The sequence below is a fragment of the Ursus americanus genome, chromosome 8, assembly GCF_024610735.1.
Source record: "Ursus americanus isolate L20-20 chromosome 8, mUrsAme1.1.p, whole genome shotgun sequence".
NCBI lineage: Eukaryota > Metazoa > Chordata > Mammalia > Carnivora > Ursidae > Ursus > Ursus americanus.
In genome coordinates, this window is record NC_142134.1 from 36,335,431 (window position 1) to 36,352,721 (window position 17,291).

General features: G+C 33.3%; 2 protein-coding genes across 6 annotated transcripts in view; both read right to left on the reverse strand.

Annotated features, from left to right (window-relative positions):
• ADGRL3 (adhesion G protein-coupled receptor L3) overlaps window positions 1–1,702 on the reverse strand; it is a 501,774-nt gene extending 500,072 nt beyond the window's left edge. For 4 of the 5 annotated variants that reach the window (XM_087864113.1, XM_045815875.2, XM_087864112.1 and 1 more), the window contains exon 1: window positions 1,545–1,680. In XM_087864113.1, coding sequence (XP_087720239.1) covers window positions 1,545–1,599 — 55 coding nt within the window. In that variant the 5' untranslated portion in view covers window positions 1,600–1,680. Of the gene's footprint in view, window positions 1–1,544 lie in introns of all 5 variants that reach the window. The other variant, XM_087864114.1, reaches the window with a different exon arrangement.
• LOC148109563 (uncharacterized) overlaps window positions 1,702–17,291 on the reverse strand; it is a 285,598-nt gene continuing 270,008 nt past the window's right edge. The window contains exon 4 of the mRNA XM_087864115.1: window positions 1,702–1,771. The gene's annotated coding sequence lies outside the window, so the exon portion shown is untranslated. The remainder of the gene's footprint in view (window positions 1,772–17,291) is intronic.

Consider the following 17,291-nt stretch of genomic DNA (forward strand, 5'->3'; position numbering starts at 1 on the left):
CTCTATGAGGAGTTCTTAAATACTCCGAATTCCTTGGAGGGTGTGTGTGTGTGTGTGTGTGTGTGTGTGTGCGCGCGCGTGCATATGGGGGGGTTCTGATTATCAATAACAAATGAAACAGCTCTCATGGTTAGCTAATTTCTGGTTGTTATAATTTATTAGAACAAAAACTAGAGAGGCAGAGAGTAAGATGAAGGAAATTAGTTTGTTCAAACATTGAGTATTTGCCATGCACTGTGCTAGATTCTCTACATACGGTATTTATTTAATCCTCAAAATAACCTAATGAGTGAGGCATCTTTATAACAACAAGACCTAATTAGAATAATCTTTAAATACACAGATAATTAGAAAAACAATTATTTAAAGGGGCATAATTCTTTTATTATCTCATACCACAAAATGTTATATGTGCCCAAGTATGTGAAAGTAAGCGTTCCATCAGTATATGAATTAAGGAAACATTTTGAATTTTTTAAAATAAATTAACATCATTTAAAACTAGACAGTTGAATCGTTTTACTTTCATTTCCTTAAAAAAGCACTACCTTATATTGTACTGATTACTTAAAAAAATGTGTTAAATCAGGAAAACTTTAGAAGAAAACGTCAAAAGACACAGAAGGTATTATATCCAGTTTTTATAATGACAGCAGAATGTAATTCATGTTGAAACAAGAATATGGGCCAAATTCGGAATTATATCGCTGATAAACTACGATAGATTTTTGAAGTCAATTAAAAACCAAAAGTGAGCTAAGGAGGCTAAAAACTGATTTCAGGTGGTTGCTACACCCTACTATTCTAAGACCTCCAAACCAGTGGCAAATACAGCTGTGTCCCTTTCTTTGCTATAATTACCATTAATGTATGAGGTAGTGACTAGGTTATACCATTTTCATCTTAGTGCAAAACCAATGAGGATTAGTAAAAACTTTAAATTGTCAATAAGGAATATAAATGTAGACTTTGCTAGTTTTTAGAAAGATTCAGTGAATATTACCCTAAGTTGTACAGAATTTATCTTATTTATAAATAATTATCTTTTATAAAATTTGCAAAGATATAGCATTTCTTAGCTATCATATTTGTGTTATAAATACCAAAATGTCCAAATGAACAAAGCATATGGTTTTTTTATGAGTTGATTAGCATGTTTCAGTAAAATTACCTTTCAGCATATGTTCAAATCATTTTGGCATATTTTTTGCATTAAAAGGTATATGAAAAACAATTCTCATTTAAATAAGAGGTTTAGTTTGCATTTTGTGTATTAAAGACTGAACAGAGTAGCCAACACCAAGAGTTCTTAAAGATAACAAAGAATTGGTTATACATACATTTCAAAAGCTACTTTCAGAAATCAAACTCAAAGTTGTATTTCTTGCAGCTGATGGTACATATAATGGCCTTTTTAATCTAACTTATATTAATATATCGTAGGCAAAAGGGGCTAAACCACTGAGCAAAGATTTAGAACAAGGGATCTAGTGCAAACAGAGACAACATTAAACTTCACACAAAAATCTCATTAAAGGTCTTACCTTGAATGATTGGAGCTACAAGCATCATGAAGACTAGTAGCTGTGATGGCCACATGGCTGTGTACTGGGGCGAGAGAGTGCCTCCAAAGTGAGTGTTCCCAACGTGAAATGAAATAAGTGTCTTTCTGGTTCCTCTTCTGTATTCCAAGACCGATGATTTAAAAAAAAAAAAATCCCTCAAAAAAATTTTCTCAAAAACAGAAACACCGATATCCCAAATTTGAATCCTGCAAACAAGGAAAAAAGAATGGGTTATCAGAGACATGTTTTCTCATCTTAATTCCTCGAAGGTTTATCTACTGACTAGAATATCTGTATACCTCCCGCCCTTCTTCATTGTAATATACACTGGCATCATATAGAAAAACGAGTAAGTAACCCACAGGACTCTATTTATGCACATATCAACACAGGGTTTATTTCCCAGCCTTCAAATGGACTGGAATAAATAATTCAGTCTCACTGGAAAAATTAATATAAATATGCTATATCAATTTGGATAGTAATAAATTAGTAATTGATTTATATAATTTGTTAATCTATATAAACAGAGTTGGGACTTACTTTGTATAAACATTTTCTACAAATAAAATTTTTACTAACATTAGAACAGTAAAAGGGAAAAATTCATTCATTATCATTACTGTAAGTTTAAAACAAAGTTAAATGTACGAGTCTTACTTTCAATCCAGGCCCAGTATTCAATTCAGAAATTATTCTACATTTTAACTATATATATGGCTTTTCAAAGTATCCTTGTAAGTTATCTACGAAGATCTTAGATTTATGTTAATTATTTTGCTCAAACATAGCTAATCATTTGAGAGAGGTTTAATGAGTGCCCAGTGAAATACAAAGCACTGGGTTAGGAACACGGGATGGAATATTGAATAAAATGTGCAAACTATTCTCCAGAATCTTACAAATTAAGATGAAGAATGTAGTTTAAAAGTTTTAAGTATGTATGTAAGACATTAAAAACTTTTAGCATTAAGAAAGTCATTTTACTGCACCAAACTGATACAGCTGCCTTCTCGTAAAGACCACACTTGTTTATCTTAAGAAGCAAAAATACTGAAGGAGCATGACCCAAATTTTGAGGATGTCTTTCACAGATAGCACCTTTAAAATGGATCAATCAGTACAAACTGGGTCACTCTCCTTCTCCTCTCCTTTTCCCTCTCCCTCTCTCCCCATCTCTGTCTCTTTCAGTCTTCTGGTGAGTGATATATATTTAAAACAATTTCATATTTTGAGTATAACTTTTAAAAACTTCTGGAAAGATTTATACAAAATAGTGATAGTTTACGGAAGACTCTCATTAATAAGCCTCATTCTGACAAAATAAAAGCCAAAAATTTCTGAAATATTTGCCTTAGTTATAAGGCAAAATTACACAGATTTATGTGAATTTCTGGAAATATTATTTATAGCATGGTAATTAAGAGCACAGATTCTGGAGCAAGACCACCCAATATCAATTACTATCTCTACCAGTACTGTGACCTCGGGCAACTCATTTAAGCCCTCAGTGCCTCAGTTCCCTATGTTAATGGACAGGGTAATAGTACTTGATATGTCTATAAGACATTCAATGAGCTAAAATTCAGAATCCTGAATTCTACAAAACACATAAAAATATGTATTGCCTTGAATGGTGTCTAGCACATAAGTGTTATTATGTCTTAACCATTATTATACATCACTAGTTTTTATTTTATCCTATTGATCCTTTAAACATGTATGTGTAAGAAGCAAGATCATTCAATAATTTAGTTCAAAAATATTGATTGAGTCACTATTGTATAGACAGGCTCTAAGAACACTGTCTCTGAACACAATAGATTAAAAAAATTTAATCTCACAGACACATTGTAAGAAAACGAAGCTTACAATAGACAATCTCATAATATTTTACTTTTACAAATAGGAAAAGCAATGATGAGGAAAAAAAAGTGGTTGAGATAAAAGAGAAACTATGTGTAAAGGAATCATGTGAAATATTTTTATTTTTTTCTTATTCACACTCTGACTTAAAAGAAATTATTCAGAACTTCTTCTTAATTGCCATAAGTTTGTAACTCTTTCCAAAAAAATAACTTTTGAAAAAAATGCTAATTTAAAATTGCATTAACACACATGTAATAATTAATGGACGTTTAAAGAAGGGTACTAAAAATGATTGATCCATCAACCAGTAAACAATGCCTCCATAGTCTCAACATTCAGTTACTGTGTCTTTTCTTTTCTTTCCTCTATGCTCACTGAATATATGAGCGCCAAAAATTGACATTAGATGTCTGCATATAGACACACACAAACACCTATATAAATATACATAAATATATACAGAACTACTTTGCCACGGGAAATAACTGTGGGCAGCTACTACGTGAATTATTTATTCACATTTGAAATATATATACTAAATATTAACCATAGTAGATATTGAGAATGCAGATGAAGTAGAACAATTTTTTCACAACTCACACTGGAGTGGGATAAACAGAACATAGGAAATGAAGTCACAAGATAAAGAAGAGAAGAATAAACATGATTTCAGTACCTATCATATGACAAGCAACGTTCTGTATATTATACAATTATCTGATTTAATTCTCCATACAAATCTATAAAGCAGATAATATCTCATGTTTACTGAGGAGGAAAATCAGAAATGTTATGCGGAAACAATTTCAAACCAAATGTCTGATTCTAAACCAATGTTCTTTGCTCTTTCTATAGTAGAAATAAATAAGAAAATAGAAGAGGATAATTAGGGGTATTGATTGTGCAAAGGAAGATGACAATGTAGCAAGTTTCCAAAAAAATACTTAGACGTTTCTTAAAAGTGTTATTAGATTTTGAGGAGTGGAGCACCTGGAAGAGCATAAATATATTAGGTAGAAGCAGAGGGACAAAGAGAAAGAGAAGACATGTTTAAAAAGGAAACCAGCCTCGTTATAACATTGTATCCTTTGGAGAAACAGGAAAAATTATTTTCGTAGTGAAATATGAGTAAGGCTATTGTGAAGTCTGGTTTTAGTGAAATCCAGAATAGTTCATTTCATATGATATGTATTTCCACATTGATGAAACAGTGGGAGAAAGTTACTTTATAAAAAGGAAAAGGAAAAAAAAGGAGAAGAAAACGCATATTATTTATAATAATGATTTAAGATACTATAGCAGGACATAAAACCATGTCTATTAGGATATTTCACATTGGATTTGGGCATAGGAATCTGTTTTCATGTTTATTGTATAAACAGAGGTGGGGAAAGGAGTTGAAAAGAACAGAAGCTATTACTTGAAGAGGGTAACATGTTCCTATAGTCCAGCATCGCCACTTGCCTACCATTCACCCGCAGCCTCGAAATAATGTGCTAATTTGGGGGCACATTTAACAAAATTGCAATAATTAAACTATATAAATTTTAATAGATAATTTGAAAGACAAGATTGCTCATAACATACAGAAAGATAAACCATTAATGTTTGCACACTAACAACAAAAAAACAGAAAGCTTTCTGAGATGATTTTTTTTCTAATTTATATATTATTAACTACCAAAACAATCGGTTTCATATAAAAGGGATTTCCACTCAAGAAATCCCTGAAACAAAGCTCTTCAAAAACACATAGAGAAGAAAACCAAGAAAAGGCATTAGAGACTCATTAAGTCACATATAACAAGAAAATTACTCATAAAAAAAGATTTACTAATGATATAAAGCATTTAACAAGTCAACTTCAAAATACATTTCCATCTCCAATAAAACTTTTTTCACCTTCTCTATGTACCACGCACTGTGCTATCACAATGGGATCAAGTGGGAAGAGTGTAGTCACAAGTCTAAAATGTGCATTAAAATATAAATGCTAAAAGGTATACTCACCAATAATTATAGTGCTGTGCAAAATGTGGTATGTGTTAAATGAGATGTTCTAGGAACATAAAGTGAAAAGCTGTCAGATTTTCTTTTGTAAATGCAAAGGATTTAAAATTACACTTGACACAAACTAATGGTTGCCACAAGGGAGGGGAGAGAGGGTGGTGGTGGGCAAAATGGGCAATAGGGAGTGGGAGATACAGGCCTCCAGGAATGAAATGAGTTAAGTCACAGGGATAAAAGGTACAGCACAGGGAATACAGTCAATGGTACCGTAATAGCGTTGTATGGTGACAGATGGTAGCTACACTTGTGGTGAGCTTAGCCTAACGTATAGACTAATCCAAGCACAGGTGTAGGTCTGCACGTTCTCCTTGAGAATTATATAGCTGAACAATGCATACTAAAATAATGTGAGGTTTCATAAGGAGAATTTTCAGTGTTTCTCTTGTTTCAAATATATTACTTATGACACTAATTTCCAATAATAAATCAACACACTAATGTTTTAAAAATTATTCTTGAAAGATGGCATTTCTAATTTTCATCAAAGATTACTACAATATGGTGAACGATTTTCCCTGTTACACTATCCAAAACTTGGAAGGAGTATATTCTAGTGTAGTCCTTGATTAGGTACTTGGAGTTCATATGTCCTCAAACAAAACTACCCAACTTCATCGCTCTTCAAATATTCAAACTTAAAAAGTGAGATTGATTAAAGTGTCCTAATTTACATCATTAATATTTAAGATTATAATTATGAAAATGTGTGATTTGACTGAAGTTTTACTAAAAGTTAAAAAAATGCAACATGGAAAGATAATCCACAAATGTTTATGTAACTAAAGCCTTTCTCATGAACTACACAGAAAATCCCTTTCTTGTTACATTTAGACTAGCCTGTACTCACATCTAACACTATACTCTGACAATATTTGAAATTTTGTTATTGCTAAAACAAAAGTTCTTTTAAATTTAGGGGCACCTGGGTAGCTTGGCTGGTTAAGCATCTGCCTTTGGTTCAGGCCATGATCCCACAGTCCTGGTATCAAACCCCATATCAAGCTCCATATGGGGCTCTCTGCTCAGTGGGGAGCCTGGTTCTCTCCCTCTTCCTCTGCCTGCTGCTCCCCCTGCTTGTGCGTTCACGCTCTCACTCTCTCTCTCTCTCTCTCTCTCATGCGCGCGCGCAAGCGCGCACGCAATACATAAAATCTTTTAAAAACTTAAACATTAAAAAAATAAACTTAAAACATTGATTTTACTCTCACCTTAACATTTATTGTCATAATTTGTTTTTCCAGTTTAAGTTTCTGATATGCCCTTTTTAAAACATGTTTGAAGACTCATTTTTATTGTATTTTTGCTTCCTTTCTACACTCCAAATAGATATTAGTATTACAATATGTATATTATTCATTTTGGAATGACTACCTTCATTTGAGCTACTCTTAATCACATTTCTGTAAGAAAATTTACTCTCAATTTTTTCCAAGGAAAATTGCATTTTATTATTATACCTTTCCCCTCACAATAATCTGGACAAGATACTATATCCTTTTTGTAATATTTGTACATTTTCCCAAGCAATATATGTTCACTTATCACAAATTTTGTTAACTACAAACTTTACTCCATATGAACTATATAAATTTCAATTAATCCATATTTTATTTTGCCTATTTGCTTTTTTCTGTCATACAGGACTCTCTGAGAGGTTAATTTTTGTACATGTTTGGCACATGCCAGATGTATAAAATCCCATGTGGCTATTTTAATAATTAATGGGCTTATAATCCTACAACCCCATTGCTAATTATAATACAGGAGTTTCCCATTTAACATGATTTTTTCCCTTCATTCCATATAGGGAAATCATAGCTATTAACTCAAGGGAAAACAAAACAAAACAAAACAAAACAAAACAGAACAACCTTACTTTACAACTGTTTATAAATATCCCTTCGGTGTTATCTGTATTCTTCCATGGTTAGTACATGGATTTGGAAATTTGAATGATTTGAAATTACATTTATTAAGAAATCAAATACTTATCACAAATGTGATATAAAATTGACATATGGAAACTTATGAAAAAGTAAGTTAAATATAAATGAAAAGTAATATAAATATAAAGGAGATCAAACTATTTTATTTTACCATCTGTCACTACCTTAACAAGTAACTATCTGTTACAGAGCATCTAGATAATCTGATTTAGGTGCACATAGCTCACCACATTTATAAATAAGAGCCATCCATTGTAACCAAAAAGAGCCAAGTGTTTTTGAGAAATATTAATTTAATAAGGCTGGAAAATATATTCACTTAGAGTAGTCATGCATAGATGCTTAGATGAGGGTCTTTAATGCTCATTATTCAAATTTAAGATTGCAAGATTTCTATGATTTACTAGCATTGCAAATCATAAGCAGATATACAGCAATGCTTCATAATCCATGTCCTATGAAATGACAGATGACCTTTTCTCCCAAAAGTGCCTTTCTAAGAGCAGTTCTACATGAAAGACTCCTTCCGATGTGAATGGAAACTCTTATGAAATAGTTAACTCTTAAGGAAGAGAAGCAGGGCAGCAAGACAAGATATCAGACTATAAGACAGCTTCCCCCCATCACAATCCTATAATACATTGAAATGTTTGGTGTGATCATCACTGGGTAGAAGCAAGAAGAATTTTACAGGAGTTTAGACTGAGTATATTACATAATTTTTTAAAAATGTCAGGTATAATTGACAGTTTCTGAAATCTCCAAGTATTTTAAAGTTTTCTTGGTATTTACTGAAAGAGTTGTCTATTATTTCTTTTTTTTTTAAGATTTTATTTATTTATTCGACAGAGATAGAGACAGCCAGCGAGAGAGGGAACACAAGCAGGGGGAGTGGGAGAGGAAGAAGCAGGCTCATAGCAGAGGAGCATAATGTGGGGCTCGATCCAACAATGCCGGGATCACGCCCTGAGCCGAAGGCAGACGCTTAACCGCTGTGCCACCCAGGTGCCCCAGAATTGTCTATTATTTCTTAACCAAAAGGATGGATGTGAGTATACTATTAGCTTTGGTCCTATTGATCATATTAGTTTTTAAAAATTAAACACTTTGTCTTAACATTTTGACTCTGAAAACAAAAGCATTGCAGTGAGGTTAAGGATCTTCTCTGTTTTTATATATGGAGTCAAAAGCCATTATACTACTATACTACTATTAAGAAAGTATTTAACTAGGAAGTGGCTTAGGGGGGATGGGTTAAACAGGAGATGGGATTAAGGAACACACTGGTTGTAATGAGCACTGAGTGACATATGGAATTGTTAAATTAACTACATTGTACACCCGAAACTAATATAACACTGTAAATTAACTGGAATTAAAATAAAAACTTAAAAAATTTGAGGCACTTGGGTGGCTCAGTCAGTTAAGTATCTTACTCTTAATTTAGGCCATGATCTCAGGGTCCTAGGATCCAGCCCCACGTTAGGATCCCCACTTAGCAGGGAGTCTGCTTGTCTTCCTCTCCCTCTGCCCCTCCTCCTGCTCTCACTCTCTCTTCCCCACTCAAATAAATTTCAAAAAAACGTTAAAAATTTTTTTAATTTAAAAAACAAAAAAAAATAAAGAGTTTACCTAGATTAAAAAAACCAAACCAAAAAACAAAATAACAACAAAAAAAAAACCCCACAAACACTTAAAAAGAAAACAGTGATAGCTATGCAGATGAATCACATATTCTACTGATATTTGATTGGTCCTACTATGTTTCATAGAGGACCCTGTGCTTTTAGCCATTCTAGAGCACTTGCAGTCTCGTGAATGTGTTGTCTTTTCTCATTTCAAGCCTCCATCCTCTTTCTTATAACTTCACTCATTCTTCAAAATGTAATTAAACAACTTTTCCTGGAAAACTTCCCTGTCTTCTTCCTTTATACTCCTACTGTCCTGCATTGGGCCAAGTACTAGGTATCCAATAAATTTTGAAACAATGGATAAATGATATAGGGATCAATACCAGTGTTGAGAAAATTCTCTTCCTTTCCATTGGAGAAAGGAATCGGGAGGAGACATACTTTCAGAGATGATGGAAAAAAAGGGAGACATGAAAAATATAAAATTCTTATACATGAATTTATTTTTAGAATCACTTAAAAATTGAGTTTCTGATTTAAAAAAACTGGAACAAAGTGAATATTCAACTGCACACCTATAATTGTGTGTGAGTGACTAAATTATTTGCATCAAATTTTCTTTAAAAAGTATTTAACTATAGAGTAGCAATAAGGAGCTGAGTAGGGGCACCTGGGTGGCACAGCGGTTAAGCGTCTGCCTTCGGCTCAGGGTGTGATCCCGGCGTTATGGGATCGAGCCCCACATCAGGCTCCTCCTCTATGAGCCTGCTTCTTCCTCTCCCACTCCCCCTGCTTGTGTTCCCTCTCTCGCTGGCTGTCTCTATCTCTGTTGAATAAATAAATTAAAAAAAAAAAAAAAGCAACCTTCTTAAAAAAAAATAAGGAGCTGAGTAATTTAGTAATAATACTTTCTTAAATAGTGCTAGATCCCTTTGGAGACTCAGAGGACAGATACACAATCATCCTGTCTAATATTTTCAAAAAATATTGAATTCAATCTACCTACACATGTATTTCTTTGGCAATGTGTACCAAGAGATCTGCAGTGAATACAAACAATGTAAATTGTTTTGGTAATAAGAGATATGTCTTATACATATATATAACATATATATGGCATGATTCTTGCATTGTAGAAAGGAGAGGAAGAAAAGGAAGAGCAGGAAGAGAACAATGCAAAGGCAGGACAGAGGAGGAGAAGAGATAACACAGGAAATACAAATAATAAAATATAAGTCCAAATATCATAAAGAAGAAAGTTTAAAAAAATAAAGGAAATAATCAAGCTTGGAAGATCTGGAAGACCTGGAAGAAGAGAATGGTAATTATGCTAGAATGTGTAGAAATGAGTGAATTGAGTAAGATTTCACTAAATAATGACTGAAGGATGAAAGTCCTGGGTTAAGAGTTGGTTTGAAAAAAAGGTAAATATGATTTTGTATTATTTAAAGGCAAAAATTACATAAATACATAAAAATTACTGCAAGTACTGTCTTCTAAGAATGAGTAAATATTTATACTGAATATGTTCCAAAAATTTTTATAATCCTCTCTATTGCTCCTAAGCACTTGAACATTTTGTTCTGAATTTAATTTGTATAAATGAGCTCTGGTTTGAAATAAAGAGCCAGAGTTAATAGAGGTATTAACTGAAATAGAGATATTATGTGAATCATTAAATTAATGAACTAACTAGTATTTAGATAGTACTAACATGATACCACACAACGATAATGCAGTCTTTGCACTTTGTATGATATGATACTTATTTCAGGGTTTCAAACTTGCCAACACTGCTTAGTGGCTATTATTCTACTTGAGAGGATCACAACACTTTGCTACCATGGTACTCTTATACATTTGGCAATGTATTACTACCAAATAACAAACTATAACTGTACTATTTATCTTTACAGATGTACATTTTATAACACTGAAGTCAAATACCTGGAAGAAATTTCATACATACTATGTTTGTATGTGCCTCGACTTAAAACTGGATGTGGCCATATTTTTCTTAATCTTTTATTTCTGCATAAAAAAAAATCTAAGCTCCTGTATTCAAGTATTAAATACTGCATAAGTCAGAGCCATCAGACGCAGAAAGAATAGAAGGTACAACATGAACTTTGGAGTGAGAAAAAGTGTTAAGTCTTCTCTCTTCAAACTATTAGCTGTATGGCCACAGGCAGATTACTTCAATTTTTATACCTTAATGTTCATATTTGAAATTAATACATGTTCCACCAGGTGGTTATAAGGCTTAAACAAAAGCTATGTGTGTGTGTGTGTGTGTGTGTATATATATATATATATATATATATATATATATATATATATATATCGTACCTATAAAGATTCTTGGCAAAAGTAGACATTCAATAAGTGAAAAAAAATCCTTCTTTTCATTTAATGAAAAGTTTTATATTCAAAAGTTGGGTTATAAATGGTCTCCAATTTATACTTTTGGAGGTGAGTAGTACAGAACATTTGATAGAAGTTTGTGAGTGGTTAAGCAGGAAAGCAGATAGAATCAGAAGGTACACTGGAAACACTGTGCTTTTAGATTAAATTGGTAGGGATATATAGAAGAAAATGGAGAGAAAAGAAAAAATACCTTAGGCTAATGGTGTCAATGACAGTATTTGCCAGAGTTAGTACGGTGGGAGTTCACAGTGACCTACATGTCCAGAGTTGTGATTTAAAATATAGATTATTTGAAGAAAGTCAAGACAACAATTTTTCAAGTTGTAGAAATATCACAGTTACATGTTTCTGGGGTAGGAAGGAAAAATAAATCAGATGGGAAATAGAAGGAAAACAAAGAGGAGGGGCAGAGAAGATATAGGAAAAAAGTTAATCAAAATGGAAGTAGGAAGTATAGCTTAGGAATAAAACTGCATTTTCCTGCAACTTTCAGTCAAGCCATTCTTCCCTCATTTCTTCCCTATCTCCTCCACAAGTTTCAGAGGTCAGAGCACAGAAAGACCTATTTGTATTCAATTATTTTTTTTTAAAGGTTACTTGCAACACTTTTCAAGCAAGGAAATGCTAAATCTCAAAACTCAAAAACTAGCAAATGACTTTTCTCACTGCTCAAGTAAAACACCTATCTCCTTATAATTATATTTCAAATATAGTTTGATGCTATGTTAGAAAACAAGTAATCTAGGAAGGTAATTTTAATAAGAAAGTTCTCTAGAGTAAAAGTCCCATGTAATTGTCTTTCAGATAATGTTATAATCTAATAAGTGTCTATTAATGTTTAGGAACAAATTTGGATTTAATGAACATGGCTATTTTTGGCTTTAGGGCAGCATATCATTTAACCATGAAACAGATTGATGTTTTACACAGAATCATTTTCTTGAGAAGTGTCCTTGAGTTAACCTCTTCCCTGAGATCCTACAAAGCATTTGATTGAAGTCTGTTTCCAACAGGCTTTGAATAAGAGAATATTTGTTTCCATCAATATGTGCAATTGGAAATAAAGTAAGTTTGAGATTAAGGTAAGTAAAAATAATTACATTAAAGCAACTAGTTTGGAAAACAATTCAATTGCATCTAACAAGATCAAATTAAAAAGTAGATCTCATACTCTTTCCATGTAACTGATTTGAAAATAGATCCTTTACTTCACTCTTCAGAAATAAAAATACAGTTGACCCTTGCACAATACAGGGGTAGGGGGCACTGACCCTGTGCAGTCAAAACTCCAGGTAAAACTTTTGGTTCCCCAAAAACTTAACTACTAGTAGCCTTACCACGAACATAAATAGTTAACCCATATTTTTGTATGCTATGTGTATCATATGCTGTATTCCTACAATAAAACTAGAAAAAAAGAAAATGTTAAGAAAATCATAAGAAGGGGGGCGCCTGGGTGGCACAGCGGTTGGGCGTCTGCCTTCGGCTCAGGGCGTGATCCTGGTGTTATGGGATCGAGCCCCACATCAGGCTCCTCTGCTGTGAGCCTGCTTCTTCCTCTCCCACTCCCCCTGCTTGTGTTCCCTCTCTCGCTGGCTGTCTCTATGTCTGTCAAATAAATAAAATCTTTAAAAAAAAAGAAAAAAGAAAATCATAAGAAGGAAAATATATTTACAGTATTATACTGTATTTACTGGAGAAAAAAATCCATGCATAAGTGGATCCATGTAGTTCAAGCCCATGCTGTTAAAGAGTCATCAGTACTCATAAAATCTCAACATTTTATTACCAATATTAGCTGTTAAAAATAAGTCAGAATGAAAAAAAAAGTCTGAATGAACATAGCTACTATTTAAAAGAATATTCGAAAAATCAACAACTGATTTACAATATGTCATTTATGATTATAATCAAGGATTGACTTCTATGTTTCCAAGAGAAGTTGAAATCAGGAAGGGCAAGCAAATACACTTAAAATATTCAGAATATAAAAAGTATCTATTTCAGAGTAAATAATTCCATTTCTAATAGGAACATGTGAATCTGTTCCAAAATCTACAATGCAGCAGGCAAAACAGTCCTCCTCATTAACAGTAAACACCTACTGAGCCCTTATATATCAGGCACTGTCCTGAGAGCTCTCCACGTATCAACTCATTTCATTGATTTTAAATATAAACATTACTGTCATTCCTACAGAAACTCTAAAGAAAGGGACTATTATTATTCATAGTTAACGAATGAGGAAACTCAGGGACCAAAAAGTTAAAGAGCTTGCTGAAGTAATACAGCTAAAAATTAACAAGCCCAGATTTACAGCTGAACAGTCTAGACCTATGGTTTGTGCTTCATTTGATTCTACCACCTCATCACTTCCACTGACCGCTGATTGTGCAGCAGACCTACTACGACCTGCATGTCTGTGTCCCCCTAGAGTCCATATCTTGAATCCTAATGCTCAATGTGATAGCATTTGTAGGTGGGGCCTCTGGTAAATAAATAGGTCACAAGAATGGAGCCCTCATGAATGGGATTAGTACCTTTATAAAAGAAACCCAAGAGAGGTTTCCAGCCCCTTCCACCATGTGAAGTTACAGAGAGAACGCAGCTGTCTATAATCTCAGGAAGTCAGCTCTCCCCAAAGTGGCACCCTGATCTTGGACCTCCACTCTCCAGAACTGTGAGAAATAAACTTCTGTTGTTTGTTAGACACCAGTCTATGGTACTTTTGTTACGGATTCCTGTGCTAAGACAACCCTTTATGTAAATATAAGGTGCTTTTAGCTAGGCAAAGTTAGTGTTTAATTTTACTCATCTCATTCATTTCATTCATCTCATTCATGAGCTAGAGATCTAGGATACAGACATACACTGATATATTCAAACAAACTTCAGATTGAGAGAATCATGTAATCAACAGAAAGTCTTCATTATCTCCATTTTTAAATAATTCCTACCTAGCACCATGTATGTCTTTGGTACATTTGAATAGATACCAATGACCCATTTTATTCATGCTTGTTTTGAGTAAGTGAGGTGTAAGACCACAGACTTCATTAAGTGAGTAACCCAGAAATGATGATTTGGGATGTTCTTAGGTGACAAGCAAGTGCTTCTTAAATTATACAAAGAGCCGAAAACAATCAAGAAAAATAAATAAAAAGATATCTCCAAATAAAATGTTGAAAATTTCAAAATCTACCAATCTCATTCCAATTAGCATGAATATTTAATCTTATTAAAGTAATTTTTCCAAAAAGGGAACTGAGATTACTTTGGCTGTTACTAAAACAAAACAAAACAAAGAACAGACGTACCTTCAAAGTAGAATTGTTTGTGACTTTGTCAACAAATCAACAGAGACACCTGTGTGGCTCAGTTGGTTAAGCTTCCGGCTCTTGATTTTGGCTCGGGTCATGATCTAAGTGTCCTGGGATCTAGCCATGTGTGGGGCTTCATGCTCAGTGGGGAGACGGCTTGAGATTCCCTCTCCTACCTTTGCCCCTCCCTCCTCAAATAAATAAATAAATCTCAAAAATAAAGAATCAAATCAACAAGCAAACAATCAAGCTAATCTCAAATGTTTCTAATATTTGTTGGATTTTTATTATCTACAGAGGCTTTATGATTGGGCTAGATTAGTACTGATTTATGTTTTTTTCTTTTTGGCAATTTTATAACTGAAATCACTTGAGTACTTCAAGATTGAAAACCATGATAATATACTCTATCTAGTGTCTGTGTTATAATTAAAATTCCAGCGTTTGATTTAAAACCAAAAAAATCACATTTTCTCCTATAACAATCTAAAACATACCATCAATGCAAATAGCACTATAGTTGAGATTGGTTAAAAACTATTTCCACAGCTAGGAACAATGAACTTTAAACATCAAATTTGATGACCAGAATCAGAACAAGCTACATTAATGAATTCAGGGGACTGAACTAGAAAACATCTCATTTCTTAATACTATTTCTCTGAAAACAATGCCTGTTACAAAGAAACTCACTTTAAAAATAAAGTCTAGAATGGAGAAGCTATAAGAAATGAGGTAATAGCATCAAATTCATTCTCCTTCAATTCCTTCAGACAGATAAGGAAAAATACACATCTACTTACACTTTCTTTGAAGATTTTCCAAAACCCAGAGGGATACAAGGGGAAGCTAAATCTCATCATGAGCTAGATGACTAATCAGCGTTTCATTGTGGTTTAGTTATCATGACTGGTCATTTCCATTCATCTCTTTCATATAAACATTTTGACTGTAAACCCCTGATATTCACATTGTTAAAAACTTCCATAAGTCTCCTTTTCAAAAGCAGTTTAGTATCAACTGTTAATTGTATTAATGAACAAGTATTAAAAGAAAAAATACTGGAAACTTTTTAAAAAATGTGTATCAGATAAGGTCTAAACATAATTCCTTTAGAACTTCCTTAAATAAAAAGGCTATCTATGTTTTAAATAATTTTCTTGAGATTATGAAAGAAATGTATTATCTTTTGTGATCCATAAAGTATTCCAACAAAGCTTTTCCGTATTTTATTCCTTGTAGTTAGTATATCAGTAGCAACCAGGCAGGAGAAAAAATACACATGTTTTGAAATTATCTCATCTCAGTAGGGTACACCTGGATAGGTCTCAAATTAAACATTTTCCTTAATGGCCCATTATGGAGTATCAGTGCCTAAAATACTCAAAGGGAGTCAGGGACCATTACTGCCAAGGGAGAGTTTCTAAGGTTGAAGCATATGATGCAATATTTCTGCTGTAACTTTAGACTGACTGGAAGTTTATTTAAACACATATTTATTGTTTTAAAATCACTAGCTACCACAGTAAGGTTCAGCATGACCCCAAGACACAGATTAAAAATATGAGTGCATCAATACATTTTTATAGCAGTGTCTTGATAATTAGCATTTATAGGTACTACCAGCTTGTGAAATGGATCCTTTTACAAAAGTTCACTTTTTTCTTAAGATAGCTACTTGGATCCCAAAATGTATTCTTTGTGGGGAAGGAAAAAAAACCTAAAGTAAGTTTAATATTTATAGTAAAATGCATATAATTTAGAAATAATCATAACAGCTATTCTGTAGGGGTTCTTAGTAGGTGTTAACACATTGACAGCATTTTACATGTATTATTTCATTTACTTTAATAATATAAAACAATTACAAGATGGAGATACTGGCATTCTAGCTTTCAGGATAAAAAAGCCTATTTTCCCATCAAGAATACCTTCTCAATTTCTAAAGCATTTTTTTTAAGATTTTTATTTATTTATTTGATAGAGAGAGAGGCAGTGAAAGAGGGAACACAAGCAGGGGGAGTGGGAGAGGGAGAAGCAGGCTTCTCAGTGAGCAGGAAGCCTGATGTGGGACTTGATCCCAGGACCTGGGATCATGACCTGAGCCGAAGGCAGACGCCTAACGACTGAGCTACCCAGGCACCCCAAGAATATCTCCACAACTTCTAGAGCTTTAATTGGTTTGCAAAATAGCAAACAGGGAGTAAAAAGAAATTAGAATGAAACTATCCTTTTGTTCCATTCATCTTACTTCTGCTTGTCCTATCACTGTAGAAACTGACATGCGATAGAATAAGGAAACACTAAAAGGCACCAAATTATTTCTGGGGATAAGTAAGTGAAAGATTGTGTGGAAAGAAAAAAAATCAAAAGTAAAAGAAGGAAGAAAGGAAGGGGAAAGGAAGGAAGGAAGGAAGGAAGGAAGGAAGGAAGGAAGGAAGGAAGGAAAAGGAAGAAAAGATG